This window comes from Lichenostomus cassidix, chromosome 17 (assembly GCF_008360975.1).
Source record: "Lichenostomus cassidix isolate B80296 chromosome 17, HeHo_3.0, whole genome shotgun sequence".
NCBI classification, from domain to species: Eukaryota; Metazoa; Chordata; class Aves; order Passeriformes; family Meliphagidae; genus Lichenostomus; species Lichenostomus cassidix.
The window spans coordinates 5,843,421-5,862,372 of record NC_139497.1 but is presented as its reverse complement, the minus strand read 5'-3'; the positions used below and the strand labels follow the sequence as shown (position 1 = coordinate 5,862,372).

At 45.7% G+C, this 18,952-nt stretch overlaps 1 protein-coding gene across 3 annotated transcripts in view; it reads left to right on the top strand.

The window, feature by feature from the left end:
• The window catches only part of EEIG1 (estrogen-induced osteoclastogenesis regulator 1), a 37,684-nt gene that overhangs the window by 11,301 nt on the left and 7,431 nt on the right, over positions 1 to 18,952 (top strand). For all 3 annotated transcript variants that reach the window (XM_085077175.1, XM_085077176.1, XM_085077177.1), the window contains exons 3-9: positions 9,864 to 9,984; positions 10,309 to 10,338; positions 13,907 to 14,023; positions 14,491 to 14,537; positions 17,014 to 17,165; positions 18,287 to 18,391; positions 18,641 to 18,830. In XM_085077175.1, the coding sequence (XP_084933301.1) occupies positions 9,864 to 9,984; positions 10,309 to 10,338; positions 13,907 to 14,023; positions 14,491 to 14,537; positions 17,014 to 17,165; positions 18,287 to 18,391; positions 18,641 to 18,830 (762 nt within the window). The remainder of the gene's footprint in view (positions 1 to 9,863; positions 9,985 to 10,308; positions 10,339 to 13,906; positions 14,024 to 14,490; positions 14,538 to 17,013; positions 17,166 to 18,286; positions 18,392 to 18,640; positions 18,831 to 18,952) is intronic.

Genomic DNA, 18,952 nt, shown 5'->3' with positions numbered 1-18,952 from the left:
TTTATGAAATTACTTTTCTCTCATTAAGACAAGTGGCACCATGAGATATTGGTTGTTCTTAGAGAATTGTGTTTGTCTGCAGCTGTGGCTCCAGAGGAGCAAAATCAGCTCTGACTGCTGTGTCTCAGACCTTTTTCTCTCCCCTTTTGTTGGCTCTCAGTTCAGCATAACCCCAGCTCTGATGCTGGAATTGGGGCAGAAGGGAAGGGAGAGTTGGGAGAGGCAGATTTAGGAGTCCCAGTCCATCACCACCAGTACAGTGATGAGTCAGGGGTCAACATGCTTTGCTCAGCAGCCTCTTCTCATTTGCAAACCTCTCCTGCTGAGTGGCCTTTTTGCTGATAAACACCAGCAGTGATATATATTGATGGAGGGGGCAGAGGTTCAGGGAGAGCCTGTTTGGACCTTGTCCTTAAAACCAGTGACCTGGTTTGTACTGCTGAATGGTGCCTCTATAAAGGAGCCATCATAAAGTACCTATGTTGATCGTGGAGAGAAAAAGCTGCTGTTAACATATAAGGGGCCCTCTCTTGGGCTGTTGTTTTTGTTTTGAGTAAACATGTACTCTATAGAAGTGACTCATAGGGAAACACGTCTGAGCATGGTTGGGTGTTACCTCTTGGGTAACTAAACCTACTTTTAGCACCAGGGTTGACTTCAGGCAGCTTATTTACTGTGAAAGACTCTTCAGCATGTTCAAGCCAAATTGCAGTGATGTTACATCATACGGTATTAATGAAATTATTCCAGAAATGAACTTGGCCTCATGTGCAGGTTAATTTGCACTATAAAGACTTCTCTGATACAGCTACATTGGCAAACTCTCTTGGTTCAAACAGGGTTGATATTGGCAAAAAAAGTCATTTAACTATTCTGGCATCAGTATGTCTTCACGTGCCCTAAATCTGCCTTAGAGGCAAAAGCATTTCTCTCTGCACATCACTTGTGTTAAGGATATCGTTCTTAGTCTTGTGTTGATTTCCTTCTGAGTTTTCATTTGCCAAATTTACTATCCCAGTCTTTGGACTATTGAGTTGACCCATGTCTGGATTTTTCTCATCTTGCGGGGCAAGTGTGGATTTTTTTGGTTTTGAAAGGTAGCTTTTTTTCTCTATAAGTAGCTTTTTCTTCATAAGAGCATCTTGTTTTCAAAGCCAGCTTTCTTGCAGTACAGAGCTGTAGCCATGTCTTGTGCCATGTATGGTGGGGACATTATCAGAGTTCTCTGTGGTAGAGTTTACATTACTGTCTTTCTTCACTGGGCGTTTAAATTTAGTCAGCAAAAAGCAAATCTGGAATCTCTCAGAATGACAGCTAACACTTAGGGGATGAAGAAAGTTTATAAATACACCAGCAATGGATAATCAGCAAGTCTTCATTTTACATATGTGGTCTGCCAGAAGTGAAAAGGCTTTCGAGAAAAGCCAGAGTGTGATACAGAAAAGTGTATTGACTCTGAAATTTGGTGGATTATTCCACCTTAATCTTGTAAGCATCTGTACAGAGCAAACCTTAGAGTTTTTCTGAAGTGTTTGGGACCCTCTGAAGCTTTAGTTCCTCAATCTGTTAGAACCACAGGGGAAATTTGAATTGTGATTTGTCTAAAGGGATTCTTTTCCTCACATTCTTAAGTTCTGTGCATTTTACTGTGCAAATGTTGGTAATGAGCCTGAACACCCCTCCTTCTGTGCCTTCCATCCCCCAGTAACAGGGACATCTCTCAACTTGGGTTTTTTCATCCCCCTGTAACTCTAGCTCTGCTCAGGAGGTGTAGGTTAGAGTTCATAAGAGGTAACTTCGTTAAGTTGCCCTCATGCCTGTTTTATGCACATTTGATTGATCAGTGATTGTAGTTGTGGAACATTAGATCTGAGAGGTGTTCAGGCCCAGACTTAGTCAAGTTCTTCAGAGCAGGGTGGGTGTGAACTGCAAGGCAGCCCAGTTTTCTGCAGCACAGAGCAAGAGGAACAACAGATGTGAGCCAGGCTGGAGAAAGGACCACCTGCATACAACACCCTGAGTGTGGGAGCTGCTGGCTGACCTGGGCAGACTCAAGTGCGATCTGCAGGGCGGACCTGCTCTGGTTTCTTCTGCAAATGAAATCCTTGTGGATGTGCTTTTGGGAGGAAAGCTCTGGTGGTGGGCTTGGCAGCCTGGCACATGGCTCGTTCTTGGCTAACCCAGCTCCGACGTAGTCTATCGGAACAATGGAAGTAGGAGTTGGTGTGGTGACTCAGTGCATGATCAGAGTTCAAAAAAGCAAATGCGTCTTTCAGCGTTCAATACGCACGTTATTACAGACTTGTGTTTTAGTAACTGAGTCATCTATCCAGTTATTCCTTTCTTTACGCTTAAGAGTTTGGTGGTTCTTTGCTTGTGATGTTTTTCTCCTGGCACACATCTCTGGCCTCAGACCAAAAAGAGCTTGTGCTCTGTAGATGTGGCAAGAAGTCCTTGGATATGTGTTGCTTCGGGTTGGTCTGCCTTCAGCACAGAGTGTAACAATAGATGTATTGCAGAGCATTTACTGTTACACTCCCTTCTTGGGCTTGTTTTCCTGATGTCCAGCTTTTCTTCTTTGCTTCGAGATGACAGAATGTAAATTACAAATACCTCAAAGCACAGTGGCTCTGCTGGGCATGCCCCATCTTTAAAGTGCCATGTACCCATCCCTTGCTGCTTGCAGCCGAGTCTGTTAGAATTATTTCCCCATGCCTTCTCCCTGCTCCACCCTTGCTTACCCTTCCAAAACTCATCTGACTTGTTCTATAGCTTAAGTTCTAAAGGGTCATTTTTATGTGACTTACTTTGTCTATTTGGCTCAATTTTTGTTTCTTTATGCAGCTTCTCCTGTAGCACTTGGTCACCAGCTGCATGTGATTTTTTTTTTTTTTTAGTAACCTCAGTATTTTTAACATAGTTCATGTTAGGATGAGCTTAATAGTTTTAAGATTTAAATACGAGGAATGATTGGGAATATTTCTTTTAGAATAACCCCCAATGGTTTCAGAAGCCCTGGATCTACTGGAGAGTGTGGCTACCCAGTGCCGTGGTCTGGAGGACATGGGATGCACTGCTCTGGAAAGCTCTTCCCTATGGGGCATTGTGCATGTGGTGCAGCATTTCATGTCTGTCACTTGTAAAAGACACGTCTGGATTCATGTGACTGGAGTCCAGACATAACTGAATTACGTTCAAAGAAGCTGTTAATACACAGCTAGGAGTGCTGATGCTTGAGGGTTTTGTTCTGGTGTTTGACTGACTGCCTCTCCCATTCTCCTGGAGGGATTATCACTCCCTGGCCTGTACTGGTGGATCTTTATCAAGATTGATCACTGCCTTGGAGGGAACTGTCACACACAGTTCCAAAGCTGTACTTTACAGAAATAGGCTTCTTCTGGAAATAAGGTTAAAACCATAAAAAGTCAATCCATTGCCTGCTAGATACCAGCTAACTCCTAAGGAGGATTTCTAAATTGTTCTTTGAATCCTGTTTTTATTTCATGCTCGCCTCTCCAGTTCTTTCCTCAGCTGCCTTTCACATACTTGGTGTTGTCGTCACCATCCCCTGTCCCCCAGTGAAGTTGCCTTGACTGTTCCTTACCTTGGTTTCTCAGCTGTGGCTAAAGTTTCTTCCATTAGCTTTTTTTTATTTTCCTGTACATTTGCCATTAATCCTTTTTCCTGTATTTGTCTCATGTCCAGTCAAGTAGGGATTATGCAGCCTGTGCTCTTAACTGCATAAGTGGAATCTGGTTTCCTGAGCTGACTTTCCCCTAGTCTTCCTTCCCTGTTCACTCTTCCCCACCTCCCCAGCTGCCAGTGAACAGCAGGAGTGGTTGTATGTTCATCTCCTGCTGTGTGGTAGAACTGAGACCCTACAGAAGTTTTGGAGCTTGCCTTGTTCCCCCTCAAATGCATTTAGAAAGCCTTTACATATCACTGCTGTGGTGCAAATGAAAAACTAAACAGGTGTAAGGTGATGCCACAAGGGAGATGTGGGTAGGTGTCCTTCTCCACCATGGGCCATTGGAATGGGTTTGCTGGGAGTTCAAAAGTTAATTTTTTGAGTAGGTGGTAGATGTAGTGACCTTACTGCTGAACCCTTGTTTGAAACACTTGCAGTGAAACATCCAAATAAGACTTGTTTCGAATGACAAAGGCTTGCTTAGTTCTCTCAGTAACACAGTCTGCATCATCTGTCTCTGAGCCATTTTTCCATCATAACTGCTCATGTCTACTGAACAACAACCAGCACTTGTCAGCTGGAGAATACGGGGTTGTTTGCAGAGAGGGAGACATCCAGCTCCTTGGGTTGGCAGTTGTTCTGGCCAGTGATGTAAGCCCAGGCACAGCAGAGTGACTTTATTGTTGGGAGCTCCCTGCAGCCCTTGCTCTGCTTCTGCTCAGGGAAGGCAAGACCCCTCTGTGTAAACTTGTAAAGCACTTGTCCAGCTCCAGGTTAAACTAGGATTTCATCCTTTGTGTATCTGGCTGGTTTTCATGATTCTGTGTGATGTTCCCCAAGGGATGTGGTGTGTTACTTCTCATTCCTGGGATGTGTTTCCACTGAGCTTCCCAGCACCTATTGCTGCACTGGGTTTGCTTCTACTTTCCTACCTGTGTTTGGCCTCCATGAGCCTGACAATAAAATAAAACAGACCATGGCAATGCTAGCTTTACTGATGTGACCTGTTTCAGTGCTGTCTGCCCTCAGTGCATCTTGTTCATTGTGGATTTCTCTCCTTTTCCTTGCCAGGCATCTGAATGGGAAAGCCTCAGAGCTGCGTTTTTTCTTCTATAATGTGTGTACTGCAGTGAAGTGCCCTGTCCTAAGCCCATTATTTGGAGATACCTGCAGGTTCTGGATTGTAAATCTAAACCAGCTAATGGCTAAATGAGGGCTTGCTTTGTATTACATATGTATGTTCATCCACTTTTGTAACTCCTGTTTCATAGGCAGTGATTAGGCATTGTTTGTAGCAGGACCTGCTGTGTTAGTAGGATGGGATATATTTTGGTGTGCTGTGAATGCTGGGGTGTGAATACTGGTTCCTGAGCTTCTTAGAAAGTCAGTTTTGAAACAGGCTTTTCAAGGATTTTTTCCTTGCCCTTACCAAAAGTCTCTCCTACAGCTTTGCATTAGGAAACCTGGTTAAAATAGTAACTGTCTTCTCTGGAGCAAAATGCAGGATTGTTCCAGGCTTTGCCAAGCTAAGGGGAGTGTCAGTGATTCCACACTTGTTCAGCCTTTGGAAGGGCCGGGGAATAGATGAGACTGTTTTAACTGTGTCTCTGCTGATGAAAGCAGAACTGTGTAAAGAAATAGTGTAGAAGATGCCCTTCAGGTGCAATCTGCTGATATAATGTGATTTTTTCTTTATCCCCCTCTGTGATTGAGGGGATTGTACCTGCATTGCTGAGGTTGTGTTCCCTTCCTCCCCAAAAGACCCACTGCTGGTGTGTGTCAGGGCCCCTTGAAGGGCTGTTTTTCATTGCACTTAAAAGAATCTGAGCTGGGAGTTGGCTTGGCAGCCTCTTTAAAATGGTGTTATCTCTCCTGTGCCTTATCAGATAAGATGCTGCTGCTCCTGCTGCAGTGGTGAAGCAGGGAGGAGGATGCAGAGGACCAGGTCTGCTGCAAGGGGGATTAGTTCTGTTGGAAGGCTCTGACACAGATCCACATCTCAGAGGGGGGGACAGTGAGCATGTGGACCGAGCATCAGAAATAGGAAAGCTTACCCTTTTCTTCTCTATAATGAGGAGGAGGAAATCTGAATAAGAAGCTCTTTGTGTGTGCTTATCTCTATATTGCCCCATTTAGCCTGAGGTTTTCCCACATCTGCTCCCATGCATGAAACATCAGACTGAGACACATTGCTCCACTGAAACGTTTGGCATTAAAAGCTATTTTTTGTTGCTGCAGCCCTTCCAGTAAGGCTGTGGCCTTTTTATGACACACTGTCTTATGTGTGACAACTGCCATTAAGTGCGAGTGAAACATCTGCTTTTCTAAATGCTTCAGCAAGGCAAAAGGGTGGCATGTTGGAAGGTTGATACCCACAACTCCGCTCTGAGTCTGTAAATAGAAGTTTTAATCTCTGCTCTAGTATTTCATTAGCTGGGTTTTTCATGTGGGAGAGAGGTTCACAGTAGCCCAAGATAGCATGTGTTGTATACATGGCCTTTTTCTAGAAGTGTTTGCTTTACCAGCTTGAATTCAGGGTGAGCCTTGTGGTTTTCTGTAACAGTGCTAGTCTGTCCATGGCACTAAAATCACAGTTGGGAAACATCTCTTCTTTAAGGTCTGTTTGTTGTGTGTTCTTCTGCCATCTCCAGAGCTGTGTGTGAGATCCAAACCCAAAGAGCCTTGGAGGCTTCTCTGAGTTCACTGCGGCTTCTCTAAAAGCAGGTGAAGAATTGGGTCAGTGCCATGCATCATTCCCATTACTTGAATTCTCACCATCCTATGGTGAAATACATTCCAGCTGCTTTTTCTGGTAAATCTTCTCTCGAGGGGTAGGATGGTGGATGAGGGATGCAGAAAATTGTTCCTGTAGCTAGAGGCAGATAAGCAGCTCCAGGATTAGAAGACCTCTTTCCGAAGCTCTTTCCAAAACTCCACTTTTCACAAAAGCTGCCACAGGATTGCACTGGTTTATTCTGAGAAGGTATATTTAGGTCTGGAAGAGTAATTACACAGCTTTGAATAAGTCTGAAGTCAGAAGAGGGCAAAGCTTAGCTTGGCAGGAATTCAACCTTCTGGGAGTCTTTTTGCAAAATGATACAGACAGCTTTTTTAAAATAAAACTTCTGAAGACACGTTGAATTGGCACCTAGTACCAGGCATTGGTCTGAACTATTTCTGGTTCTCCAAATACAGAGTAAAACTTAAAATTAGACACTTCTGGTTTTAAACTGTTCGTTTCTGCTTTACTTTTAGTTACCTTGTGATTAGGATGGAAGAAAACGCCTCTCAGTGCAGCCCTCACCATACTTCTTGGGATTTTTTTTGTTTCTGTGTGATGGTTCCTAATTGTACATCACAGAATATTCCAGAGCTAAATACAAAACTGCTCATCATCTGAGTTTTTTTTTTTTTTTTTTGTCCCTATTTTAGTGTTCTCAAGTTACCAGCCTAACGATAGCTTGAAGGGAGGTGGATAGGCAAAGCCCATTGCTTCTCCACATGCCATCTTTTGGAAATGTGGAACTAATTTTGTAGAGTTCAGTTTGAAACAATAGAGCTGTTGCTTGCTTGTCTAATGACACAGACACAGCCCCCACCCTTAAAAGTATATACATAAAAAAAAAAAGGTTTGAAATTAATTGTTGAATGATTGTGAAACTTGTGACTGGAAAACAGCTCTGGATTTTGTCTTACAAACTCCTTCTTGCCCTGTGCAGACTGTTCCAAAGACATATAAAGCCCCAAGCTATGTGTGCACCTGCAGCTCAGGTTCATGATCACAGTGCTGTGGGTAATATAACACCCCCAAATCCTTTTCCTAATCCCTTGCACTGTGTGGTATCTACAGCAGTTCTGGAAAGCCAATGTACATCCTTAATAAGAAGCAGAATTTCTGTTACAGGAGCTGACGCTAAAGGCAAATTAGCTATGGAGCTCTTTATTGCTAATCAGTACTTTTTGCCACGTTTTGAAGTAATTAGCCTTCATTGGACTTAGCAGCACCCAGCAGATGCTTAATCATGGCTGCATTGTAAGATGAGCAAGAACTCCTGAGTAAGGAAACTCACATGCTGCAGCAGCCCTTGATCCCACTGATGAGCTATAGGAGCCAGGCAAATGTGATGGGATCTGGGAGCTGGAGCTTAGTGCCATGAATGCTCTTGTCTGGCAGGAGTTAGAGCTCTGATCAGGGTTGGGAACAGGGTGTGCAGCAATGTGCTGCTGTCTGATGGAACATTTTTCACTTGTAGCTGCCTTCCAGCATTCACTTGGAGCTCTGGTGTTGGTAGTAGCTTTAGCATTAGCCTTGCTCTCTAGAAAACAGCATTTCCTTTTTAAAGATGACTAATGCTGCTGAAGTATTTGGTGTTTCCTGCATGCCCCCTTTACCTGCTTTGTGTTCCTGAAGCACGTGTTCACAGGTGGTTTTCCATTCTGTTGAATTCCTTTTCTCATCTGTATCTTGAGTTTTTCCTTCCTTTAGGTCATTTAAGATGCCTATTATTGAGTCAGGTTTAAGGCACCCATATTTGAAATGTAACTTGCCTAATTTAGCTGGCATGGTGAATATTTTATTATAGGCAATACCTTTTTATCCCTCTGGAAGTGTTTCTTCTGTCTGAGAAAGCTGGGGCGAGTTGAGTGGAGCAATGAGAACCAGATCTCATCTTGAATTAATAATCCCAGATTGAAAGGTATTTTTGGCACTTAGATGTTTCACTTATTACTGACTTCAATAGCGAGCCTGAGTTCTGTCTGGAAGGGGTTTTAAGTTCTCTACCTTAAAGGAATTGGTGCCTTCTGTTTTCTCTCGTTTTAAACAGGGATGATCAGCCTTTATCTGCATTACAGAGGATTACAGGTTTCAGTTGTTTGTCAGCTACTCCTTTTCTCTGTGTCTGCCTTGCCTGGCACATTCAGTCCCACAGAATGTCTTTGGAGAACTAGCAGGACCTCCAGGCTCAGGATTGAGTCCCTGAACCATTCCTGTTGGGCTCACCTCGAGGTTCCCCTAATAGCAGTGTGAGCTACAGCTTCTTCCACTTCCTTCCCAGAAAGAGGTGACGCACTCCCAAGGCTGATCATTCTCCCCTTTGCCACCAATGCCTTTGGTTTGCACCGTGCCTGGGTCAGATGGTGGGAAGCCTCCCTTTCCCTGCTAAAGCAAACAGTTTATCAGCTGCCCTTGCCCCTTTGTCCTGTGCTAGGAGGAGAGATAAGAGTCAAACTTGCTTGCTCACAGCTGTCAGCAGTGCCTTCCCTTCCTCCCCCTGGCCTCATTACTTTAAGAACTGAACTGGCTGAGGGCCAAGCTCTGAGCCGTAAACGGATCAGGTCCAGCAGAGGCTCAATAGGAAACCAGAGCCCCATGGAAGGACCCACACACCTTGTTTCCCAGCTCCTTTGAACCAGCCTCCTTGGAAAGGTGAAATCCAAGTTCGTCTGAGGTCTGTGAGGAAGCCAGAGCTGTACCTGAAGGTATTCCTGTGCTCAGGAAGGCTTCTTCTCTTCCTCCTGCAGGCTCAGGTTATGCCAGAGCCGTGTGCTTCTCCACTCACCCTGGAGAGCAGGATGGGCTGCTCTGAGCTCAAACCACCTCTTCCCTGACTGAGACTGCTTTAGTGTCTGAACCCATGCAAAATCTGAAGTGCAGTGTTTTCCTGCACCTGGAGCATTTCCATGAGCATTTTTGTCCTCCTTTGAGCTGGCCATCCTCACTGGCTTAGCCCCAGCATGAGAAGCAGGGAAGGACAGGACATCCAGGACACACAGCACGTTTGCTGTGCAGAGGCTGTACAAACAGACATGCTGGAGGGAGATAAGCCTGTGAACCTTCAGCCCAGTTCAGTTGCAGAGATTTGCTCCATCCAGGCTGGACAGTGAATGAGATAAACTGGCTAAGCAGGAAATGTCAGAGAGCTTGTGAGAGTTTTAAAGGCAAATTCTGTTGATGAGATGATTAGTGTTCCTGTAACCTGGGTGGATTTTACCTGTGTTGTGAAAAGCTTGGTGCTAACTTAACATCTTCATGTGGTGCAGTTTCAGGTGAACCAAGCTGTATTGCAGAGGATCTTTGCAGGCCAGGATGCCACTCATTAAAAAAGATACTTAATAGCTGGTCTTGATTTGGCTTTGTACCTTTATTTGAAATTTTTTTTTTTCCTTCTCATAGAGAGGAAGTTCAGGAAAACTGTGTCCGTTGGAAGAAGAAATTCACCTTTGTGTGTAAAATGAGTGCCAACCCTGCCACAGGACTCCTGGATCCCTGCATCTGCCGAGTGTCTGTCCGTAAGGTAAGCACCCAGCTTTGCTTCTGGCAGGTAGTACCACCAGTAGTGTGCTGGCAGTTGGTGACTGGCTGCTTTTTGGCAGCAAGAAAAATTGCATGGACTGTGATGGGAAGGAAAGATTGTTTGGGACAGGATATGCTGGAACAGAGCCTCTCTCTCCAAGAAGGATCCTTGATGGAGGGTGGGAGAGAACAGGGTGGTGGTAACCCTTGAGAGAGAGGCTTGGGAATCATGAGAGCAGATTCCAGGATTGAGTAATGACTTTCCCCCTGTTGCCCCAGCACACATAATAGCTGCTTTTCCTGTTTGTTTTGTCTCCCAATATAGGAGCTGAAGGGCGGAAAAACCTACTCAAAGGTAAGAGCACAGAAAGGGCAAATGTAGCAGTGTTGATGGTCTTGTCTCCTGTTAGTGCTTGACACCCTTTAGAAACCAGTGGCTGCTGAGTGGAGCAGTCTGGAGAGATGCTCATTGGTTCTCAATTTAAGTCTGGGTTAAGAAATTTCCCAAAAAACTCGACTTGCTGGGACAGGATCCAGATTGCACTGGATGTGGATTTGAGACGGGGGTTGGAGAGATGATCTGCATGTCCTCAAACTTTGGGGAAGTTCTGAGTCAGATGTGAACTCTCTGGCTTCTGGCAGCATGTCTCTAATAAAGAAACAGACTCCAGTTCTGTTCTCCAGAGCACAGCAGCTAGCTGGGGCTGAGGAAGGGACCTCACTGCCTCAGGAGTGCAGGCAGGAGCCTACAGCACAAATCACTGCCTGCCAAAGCACAGAAGACACCAAGGCAAAAGCCAAACAGATCAGCAGGGATCTTAGTCTTGGTTTGTCTTCCCCCCATTTTCTTGCCTGTGCTGTGGGACAGACAATGGGCTACCCCTTTCTCCTCCTTGTGCTGGATCAAGAGACAATGTTGGCTTGGAAGCTGAGCTCACACAGTGCCCAAAATCATGTTTGTTTGAAAATGAGTCACTGCTGCTGGTTTCTAATAAACAGATGCTCCAGTCACGCACAGCTGTATAAGAATTCCTTCTCATCAATATCCTTTCTGAGGCCATGGAGGCAACTGGCTGTGAAGGGTGCACTGTACTCACTCCTGTGTTCTCCTGTGCTGGGTGGAAGAAGGCAGTGTGGCTGCCCACATCGTTTCTTTTTTGTTGCTAATTAGGACGTGGTCTCTAGGGCCATCAGTTTCTCTTTCACGAAATTCACACTGTGGGGAGGTTATTCATTCTGCAGAGCTGCCTGTCCAGGGAGACCAGCATAGCTGGAGGAAGAGATGTGCCTCTGAGACATAGTAAATGCATCAGCCTGTGCCTCCCGCAGTGTCCATCCTCAAGCTTTCCACAGGATTTGGAACGGCAGGATTAAAGAAAGCCTGAAGGCACGTTTCCATGGTGGTGTTAACCTGGAGACCTTATTCAGGTCATGCTCTAACCTACTTCCTTTTTGCTCAGTCTCCAGTTGTGTTTAGTGGCATTTAACAGAGACTGACTTTCTCCAGCCTGGAATTGGAGACCAAATCTCAAGTACTCGTCATCTCTTGGGCTGGTATCTTGCTTGGTCTCCTGTGAAGAAGACCAGATGTGTTCTCCTTGAAGATGATCTGAAGCAGCTCAGAAATGAGGGATGTCACACCAGACAGGGTGATTGCAGTCTTGCCCTGTGGCTTGTTCTAGGCAGGTCCTCATGACAGAACTGACTAATTTGGGCTTCCTAATGTTTCTAGCAGAAGTCTGTTCTGCATGTCCATGCAATTATTTTCCCATTTTACACCGTGAGTCCCCACCTTTTTAAACTATCCTAATTCACCTGAAAACTCCTTCAATCATGGCAGCAGATAGAGAAAAATGCAGTTTGTGAATGCCCCCTGTACCTGGTTCCCCTTCAGCAGGGACTGAGAGTGATGGGGCTGTTTGTGCTCCAGGCAGAGTTTCCACTGACTCGCGCACCTTCAGGTTTGACGTGACTGTCACCTCGGGGTCAGGGGTGACAGAGCGGAAGATGACAGGAAGAACTGATAAAGCAGGAACTCTTTCCCTGGGCTGGAAGAAACACCATGAGCTGGCTGGAAAACTGAGGAAACTATTCTGAAAGGTTATATCTGAAAACATCCTTTTGTTAAGGGATCTTTCCTCTATATACTGGGAGTCTGCTTCCTGAAAGAGCTTCTGACCTCAGCACACCATGTGGATTGCTGGAGGGTTCTCCCACACTGTGTTCCCATGTCCATCTCCTCACAGGATTTAGTACTGTGGTGGAGGAAGAGGGATCTGGGTCTGGGCCACCCCTGTGCCACATTGTTCTCCTAGTGTGGTGGTGCTGTGTCTTTGTCACAGTGATGGATTGCATCTCCCTCTGTGGCTTTCCTCTGTCTTGTTTATCTCTAAGAGATAAAAATTCACTGTTTCTTTTTTCTTATCAGTGAATAACTAGCAAGCAGCATAGCTCTTGACTAGAAGAGACAGAAGAATTTCTGCAGCAAGGGCTGGAGAAACACTTACATTAAAGGAATTCTTAAGAAGTGAGAAGAGAGAGAGAAAAATTGGGTTCTTTTTTCCTTCCTTTTTTTGCTGATAAAAGGTTCCCTTTCTATCCCACATATTTTTTCATTTGCCATCAGAAGTTCCCCTTTGAGAATGGGATGGAGGAAGCAACCATACTAATCTTGGTGCTGTTTTCCCCTCAATCATATATCTTGAACAGACTGTGGTTTAGACTTTTGACTTGGAACAGTGGGAGCCGGGGTTCCTGTGGCAGTGACTGTATTGTGCTGTGACTCCCTACCAGCTTCCTCAGCTGACAGAGCACCACAAGTCCTTAGAATGGTGCTACTGTTGAGGCTCCCTGTTCAGTTGTGCCAACCAGCTGTCAACAGCAGGGCAGAAGGGATGTGCTGCAGAGCACAGAATGACCTGCTGCTGCTGCTCCACCTGTGCTCCCTGCTCTCCTGGGAGCTGACCTGTTGTTGGAGTGACGCAGACGCTCCACGCCTGGATGCTTTGGCCAAATACAGAGTACAGCATGTCCTCCTGATCAGATTGGATCAGACACAACTGACTGCTGTTCCTAAAGCTCTGCATAAAAGCCATAACTTTTTCTTTGAAACGCTGTTGATACGCAAGGCATTAGGGCAGGAAAACAAAGGTGCTCTTCATTGTGTTTGTATTTACTCTGGAAGCATCAGTGCCCTCTTTGAAAATGCCTGTGATCTTCAGCTTTGTCACCTTCCCTGTTTGCTTCCCATTTGTTGGAGAAGATTTAGAGAGCTTTTTTAAATATTTCTCTTCCCTTCTGCCTGTCAAACATAGCCCTTGCTAGTTAAACCTTAGCAGTAGAGGAGGAATGCTCCAGGAGCTGCCCAGCCCAGTAGCTGCCTCTGAGGGGTGAGGCACAGGCAGTGCCACCTGGCTCTGGGCCTCCAGTTCCCTGTGCCCAAAGTCTGTTGTTTTTTTCAGGATGGTGTCACTTTCCCCTGTAACAATATCCTTTCATCTCCTGGTTCACATGCTCCACTGCATTCTGGGATGGCCCAATACAAAGAGAGCCTTATTATGTTTGTGTGTGTGTGATTCTGTTTTTTCCACATCGTTGACCTAGTGCCTTCCATGTCCTTGGTTATGCAACGGCTGCAGGCTGGTTAACACTGTCCTGGCCACCTCCTCTACTGTACACCCTTCCTCCATGTGGGCTTGGCTTCCTGGAAGCCTCCAAGTGTCCATCTGGCTTGGGATTAGGAATGTGGCCCTGCCCATCCTCCAGAACAGGGGATCTTCACAGCCACCACTCTGTGTCCTGGCTCCTGTTTCTGCCCTTGCTCACAGATGTGCTCTCTCCCGTTGGTCTGTGTGACACCATTGTACCTTTATGAGGTAACTTCTGTTCTCTCACCTTCCCCTCCAATGTTTTCTTGGCTACAGCTGGGCTTTGCTGATCTAAATCTGGCAGAGTTTGCGGGCTCTGGATCCACTGTCCGTTGCTGCTTGCTGGAAGGATATGATACTAAGAATACTCGACAGGACAACTCCATCCTAAAGGTACAGCAGCTAGTGCTGCCACAGTAGAAATCCTGCTTAGGAATTTGGGAAGATCAGAGTGCAGCACCAGGTCCTGTTATGTACAGAGACAGGAGTTTGCTTTTGTGCTACTAGACTGACTTGGGAAGTTTCCCACTGTCAGAGTTGCCCTTTGATAATTTGGCATCGATTTGGCCGAGCAGTGACCCTTGACAAAGTAACCAGGAGCAGGAGGGAGGGAAAAGGTTGCAAGTGCATTGTCAGCCTGGCCAGGCTGGTGTCCTGCTGAGCCACTGCTGCTTGGAGTTACTGATGCCAGGGATTTGGGGCAGGGAGGGAAATACTTTGCTAAATCCCTGAAGCTGATTTCCTTGGAAAAGGAGCTAGATCTTGCTAATCTTTACACCTAGCCCTTGACCTCCTGGCTGTTGTGAAGTGAGGAGCTCAGTGCATCATGGCTAATGATGTGCCTTGTGTCCCCTCTCCAGGTCACGATCGGAATGTCCCTGCTCTCTGGGGATCCCTGCTTCAAAACGTGAGTTTCTGGCTGTGCTCCATTCTGGGCAGACACTAAAACTGATGAAGAGAGGGGAGAGGATGTCCTTGATATTGGGAAGTCCAGTAAAACTGGTTGAATCAGCCAGAAAAGTGTAGCCAGCCCATGATGTTAATTAGTTTTGTTCTCTGCTCCAGCTTTCCCAGCTTGGTTATTGCTGTGCACACTATTTTCCCTGCTGGTTGCAACTTAGGTTCTGGAAACCAGTAGATTTTGATGACAAACTTCATGTTTTGCCTAAAGGATAGAATTTCTCATGGCTCTGGGGTTGGTTTCACTGACCTCCAAGAGGAGAAAGGTCAATAAAGAAAACAGTCTTGGAAGTGGACACGCTTCAGCACATATCATGGGGGATAAAGATCTCAGATTTAGCAACAAAAATACTTCAAGGCTGAATCATTTTAATTCCTTTTTTTTTCTGCAGGGCTCACAACTTGTATTAATTAGCAGAGAAATTACAGTCATGTGGGGGTTTTTTTAATGCATAATGGAAAGAATAAGTACAGTTAAGCTGTGGAGCAGTTTTGGTGATTAAAGAATTGTTGGTGAATCAACTGAGAAATATTCTGACCCCATCTTCCCTCACACCACAGTGCAGCATCACAGTCCCAGCCCTACTGTGGTGTGCTGGAAGGTGTATAACTGCACAGCAGGGCTGCCATGTGCCTACAGGAATATTTCATGTTGCTTCCCAACAGTATGAGAGAAGAAAGCTTTACCTTGAGGCCAGCTTTTGCAGAAGTTGTATTCTGGGCTAAAAGGTCTAATTTTAGGAGCTAGCTTGAAGTGTATAAATTAGCTTGAATTCTTGTTAAAAATGCTGCATAATTTTTGGTAGGTTTGTTTTGTAAGTGGCTTTTCATAGTTCCTCAGCATTTTCTGGTACTTTTATGTCATCTGATTCTGAAGAATTTCTGCTTCAGAAGGAAGTGTAATAAAGTAAGTTTTGGATATCTTAAACCATAATTTTATAGCAGTAACAGATGTTTTAAATCTAGGGTACTAGGGTGTCTGGTAATAATGTCTGACAAAAATACCTGTTGCTCCTTTGCTATGGAAGCAAGTCCCACTGTTAGAGTGCCTAAAAATTACACAGAATAGGATATAAATATCCATTTAATGTAAGTAGGTTCAATCTGAAAGTCAAACCTCCTCATTTTCTTAAAGGATTTTTGCAGTCATTCCCACTTTTCCCTTTTATGTTGATGATGTGCAAATACCTAAAAATAGAAGCTTTGCATGTGGAATAGTCCTTGATCAGTAGAGCTTCTGGTAAATGACACTCATTAGAGGGTTAGGCAGGAATTAAACTGTGCTGGGAAATCACTTCCAAGCACTGATTTTCTGCAGCACTCTGTGAACCTTCTCCTGCTGGGGTTGTTGGAAGGGGAAGAGCAGCTGAGCTGCTCCAACAGCTGCTGCAGGAAGAGTTTGCTTGCTTAAGGTTGTAAAAGCCTTAAAAACCTGTATAGCAAAGTCCCCAAAGCACCTGGGCACATGCAAATCACTGATAACACGATCAGGGAGGGCTTTTTCCTGGTGAAGACATGCTGTGAGTTTCCGGAAAGCTTTATAGCCATTTGGCTGCCCACATTAAATATTCTCTCTCCCAAAATACTGCAAAGGTCCTCTCATGTAATATCGTCCCTCAGAGCTCTGAGTGAGACAAATAAAAGTTTTTATTTCTCACTCCTCACTTAAAAAACATAATATGATCCATTAGTTCCAGTTCAGACTTCAGGCTACAAGGAAGTTAGGGCTCCAGCAGGAATATTCACTTTGCCACGCTGCACATGCTGTGGCTTCCACCCAAAAGCACTTCTGGAGGAAGGGAGGGGGCTCCAGGCACTCACAGCTCTGCCCTGCAGTCAGCATTTACAAAGGGATGTTGTGAGCTCACAGAATAACCAGAAAAATAATTCTGACAGCTGGAAAAACACTTTAGTTTCACTGAAAAGGAGTTTAATAGTTAAAAAAGGGAAAGGTTATTTGATCATTGTAAAAGGGCTCTCATAGGAGGACAGGGTTGTTGGGGTAAAAGGCTTCATTTTGGCCAAAGAGGTGTAACGGAAAGGAAGCTGGAATTGAGAGTAGGACAGCAGCAAACTGGTTCCTGTTTGTGAAGCCAACTGGCCAGTGGACACGTGCTGGGGGGGAAAGGGCAGCTCTGCATGGTGTCCTTGAGGACAGTGCAAGCTCTGAGCCTGTTGTCCTGTATAAATGAATGAATAGTCCCTTTTTTTCCTTAATTTACCTCAAAAACTTGATTTTTGTTGTCATGCAGTCCAAGGTAGGAAAGACCCAAGTCTTGCATGTGGGAGAACAAAACCCAACATCCTACTTGAGCTGCTGGTCAGAGGGCTGCCAGCTTCCCCCTGCCAAGAAGGGTGGGATACACAGGATGATGCTTGCTGCCTGCCTGGCAGTCTGTAACCCCCTTCCCTTCTGATTACAGGCCTCCTTCCACCGCCAAATCCATCACCATCCCAGGGCAGGACTCTACCCTGCAGCTGACCTGCAAGGGTGAGGGAACCACCAGCAGCAGCAGTTCCTCCACAATTGGCTCCCTGCGCCAGACCAAGCCAAGAACTGCCATTCTCAGCTCAGGTCTGAATGCCCATGCAATGCTTGGCTGTGCCTGGACACTCCTTTGTTTTTCCCAGCAGTTGCAAGCATGGAAACTCTTTAATTTTTCATGTTTTCCTGCACCCATTCTCAACCCAATTGCTCATTAGGAATATTGAGAATAACAAAACAATCTAACTGATGAGAGGAAGGTTGAATGTTTGCCACATGTGTACTTCTGTTAGTGGAGATAAAGCAGTTCGTTCTTTTTGCTGGGGATTTAATAATTCATGCACTGCACTCATCCCTGCTTTCCACTGTGTTCAATGACACTTACCATTGTTCTCCTCTCAGCTATTCTGTTGCTCAGACTTATCTTCTAGAAAAGTTCCTCTGAAGGTTTTAGAGGTTGGTTTAAGGTCTAGTGGCCTTGTTCCAGCTGCTGATGCAGTTCTTTGGCTTCTGTATGAGCCTGTTTTCAAGGGCACTGCATTTTCACATCACTTTTTTTTTTCGTCCCAGCACATTCCAAATGTGCAGGCAGATACACTGCACCAAAATAGCACCCAAGTCTAATCACCTCAGTGGCAGAGCACATGGTGCAAGTGCTGTTCTTAAAAAGCTGGCTAATGTGTTACATTTGTGCACTTCTGGGTAAACTTCCTGTATGAGAGACAAGCAGGGATAGCAAAGGAGCAGAGGTTGTGCTGAAGTGTCTGTTAAATTCAGAGACTATGTAAATGGCACAGGCTCTCTCACAAGTAATAGAAGGGGAAAGGTAGTAACAGAAGCACCCAAACAGAGGTTGTAATCCTTTACTGCCAGTGGCCACCTGACACGTTCTTGGTCTTAGCTTGATGCTTTTAACTATAGATGGTTTCAGACTCTACCTGTCCTTCTAGATGCTACAAGCTCCCAGAGATGTTTGTAAATTCAGGTGCTGGATAGAATTAGTGATGAATTCAACAGAGAAGCTTACTGTAGGTCTTCCCTATTCCCTGGGTGTTTCAAAGCCCTGTACTGACCTGTACAGCAGGGCTCTGCCAGCAGACTTGCCCTTCCCATGTTTTAGCACCCCAAGATCAGCCTCCACTCCCAGCTGATCAGTGCACCATGTCCTGAATTGGTTACGGTGTAAGCAGTGTCCTGTTGTTCCTTGGCAGGTGTCCCAGAAGAGCCAGATCAGAACCTGTCCAGCCCAGAAGAAGTTTTCCACTCGGGGCACTCGCGGAACTCGAGCTACGCCAGCCAACAGTCCAAGATCTCTGGTAACCATTGATCCACAGAGCTCTGCCAGCACTGGCCACAGACCTTTTGTTTCCTGCCATGAGCTCCTGTGAGAGTGATTTGCAGCCATCTCTCTCACCTTGCTCTGTAATACAATTCTCCTGTTCAGATGAGCTCATAGATGTCTAAACCTCTGTATGCAGGAGCAGAAACGCTGCTGTGAAGCTGCCTGTTAGCTGTGCTGCCAGGAAGAGGAGCAGATGAGGTTTGTAACCCCTCTGTGTTGGCAGGTTACAGCACGGAGCACTCGCGCTCCTCCAGCATGTCTGACCTGACCCACCGCCGGAACACCTCCACCAGCAGCAGCGCGTCCGGCGGGCTCAGCATGACCGTGGAGTGTCCTGAGGGGGAGCGAGACCACAAACTGGAGAAGCCACCTCGCCCCCCCAGACCACCCCTGCTGCTGGACAGACCCTCCCGGTGAGTAACTGTGGAGCAAAGACCTTTCTCTGGGAATGAGAGACAGAACCTGCGCCTTTGTCTTCAGGCGTCCTCTTTGTAGCTACTTAGGAGGAGACTGTGGCCAAGAGAAGTAGGATGGT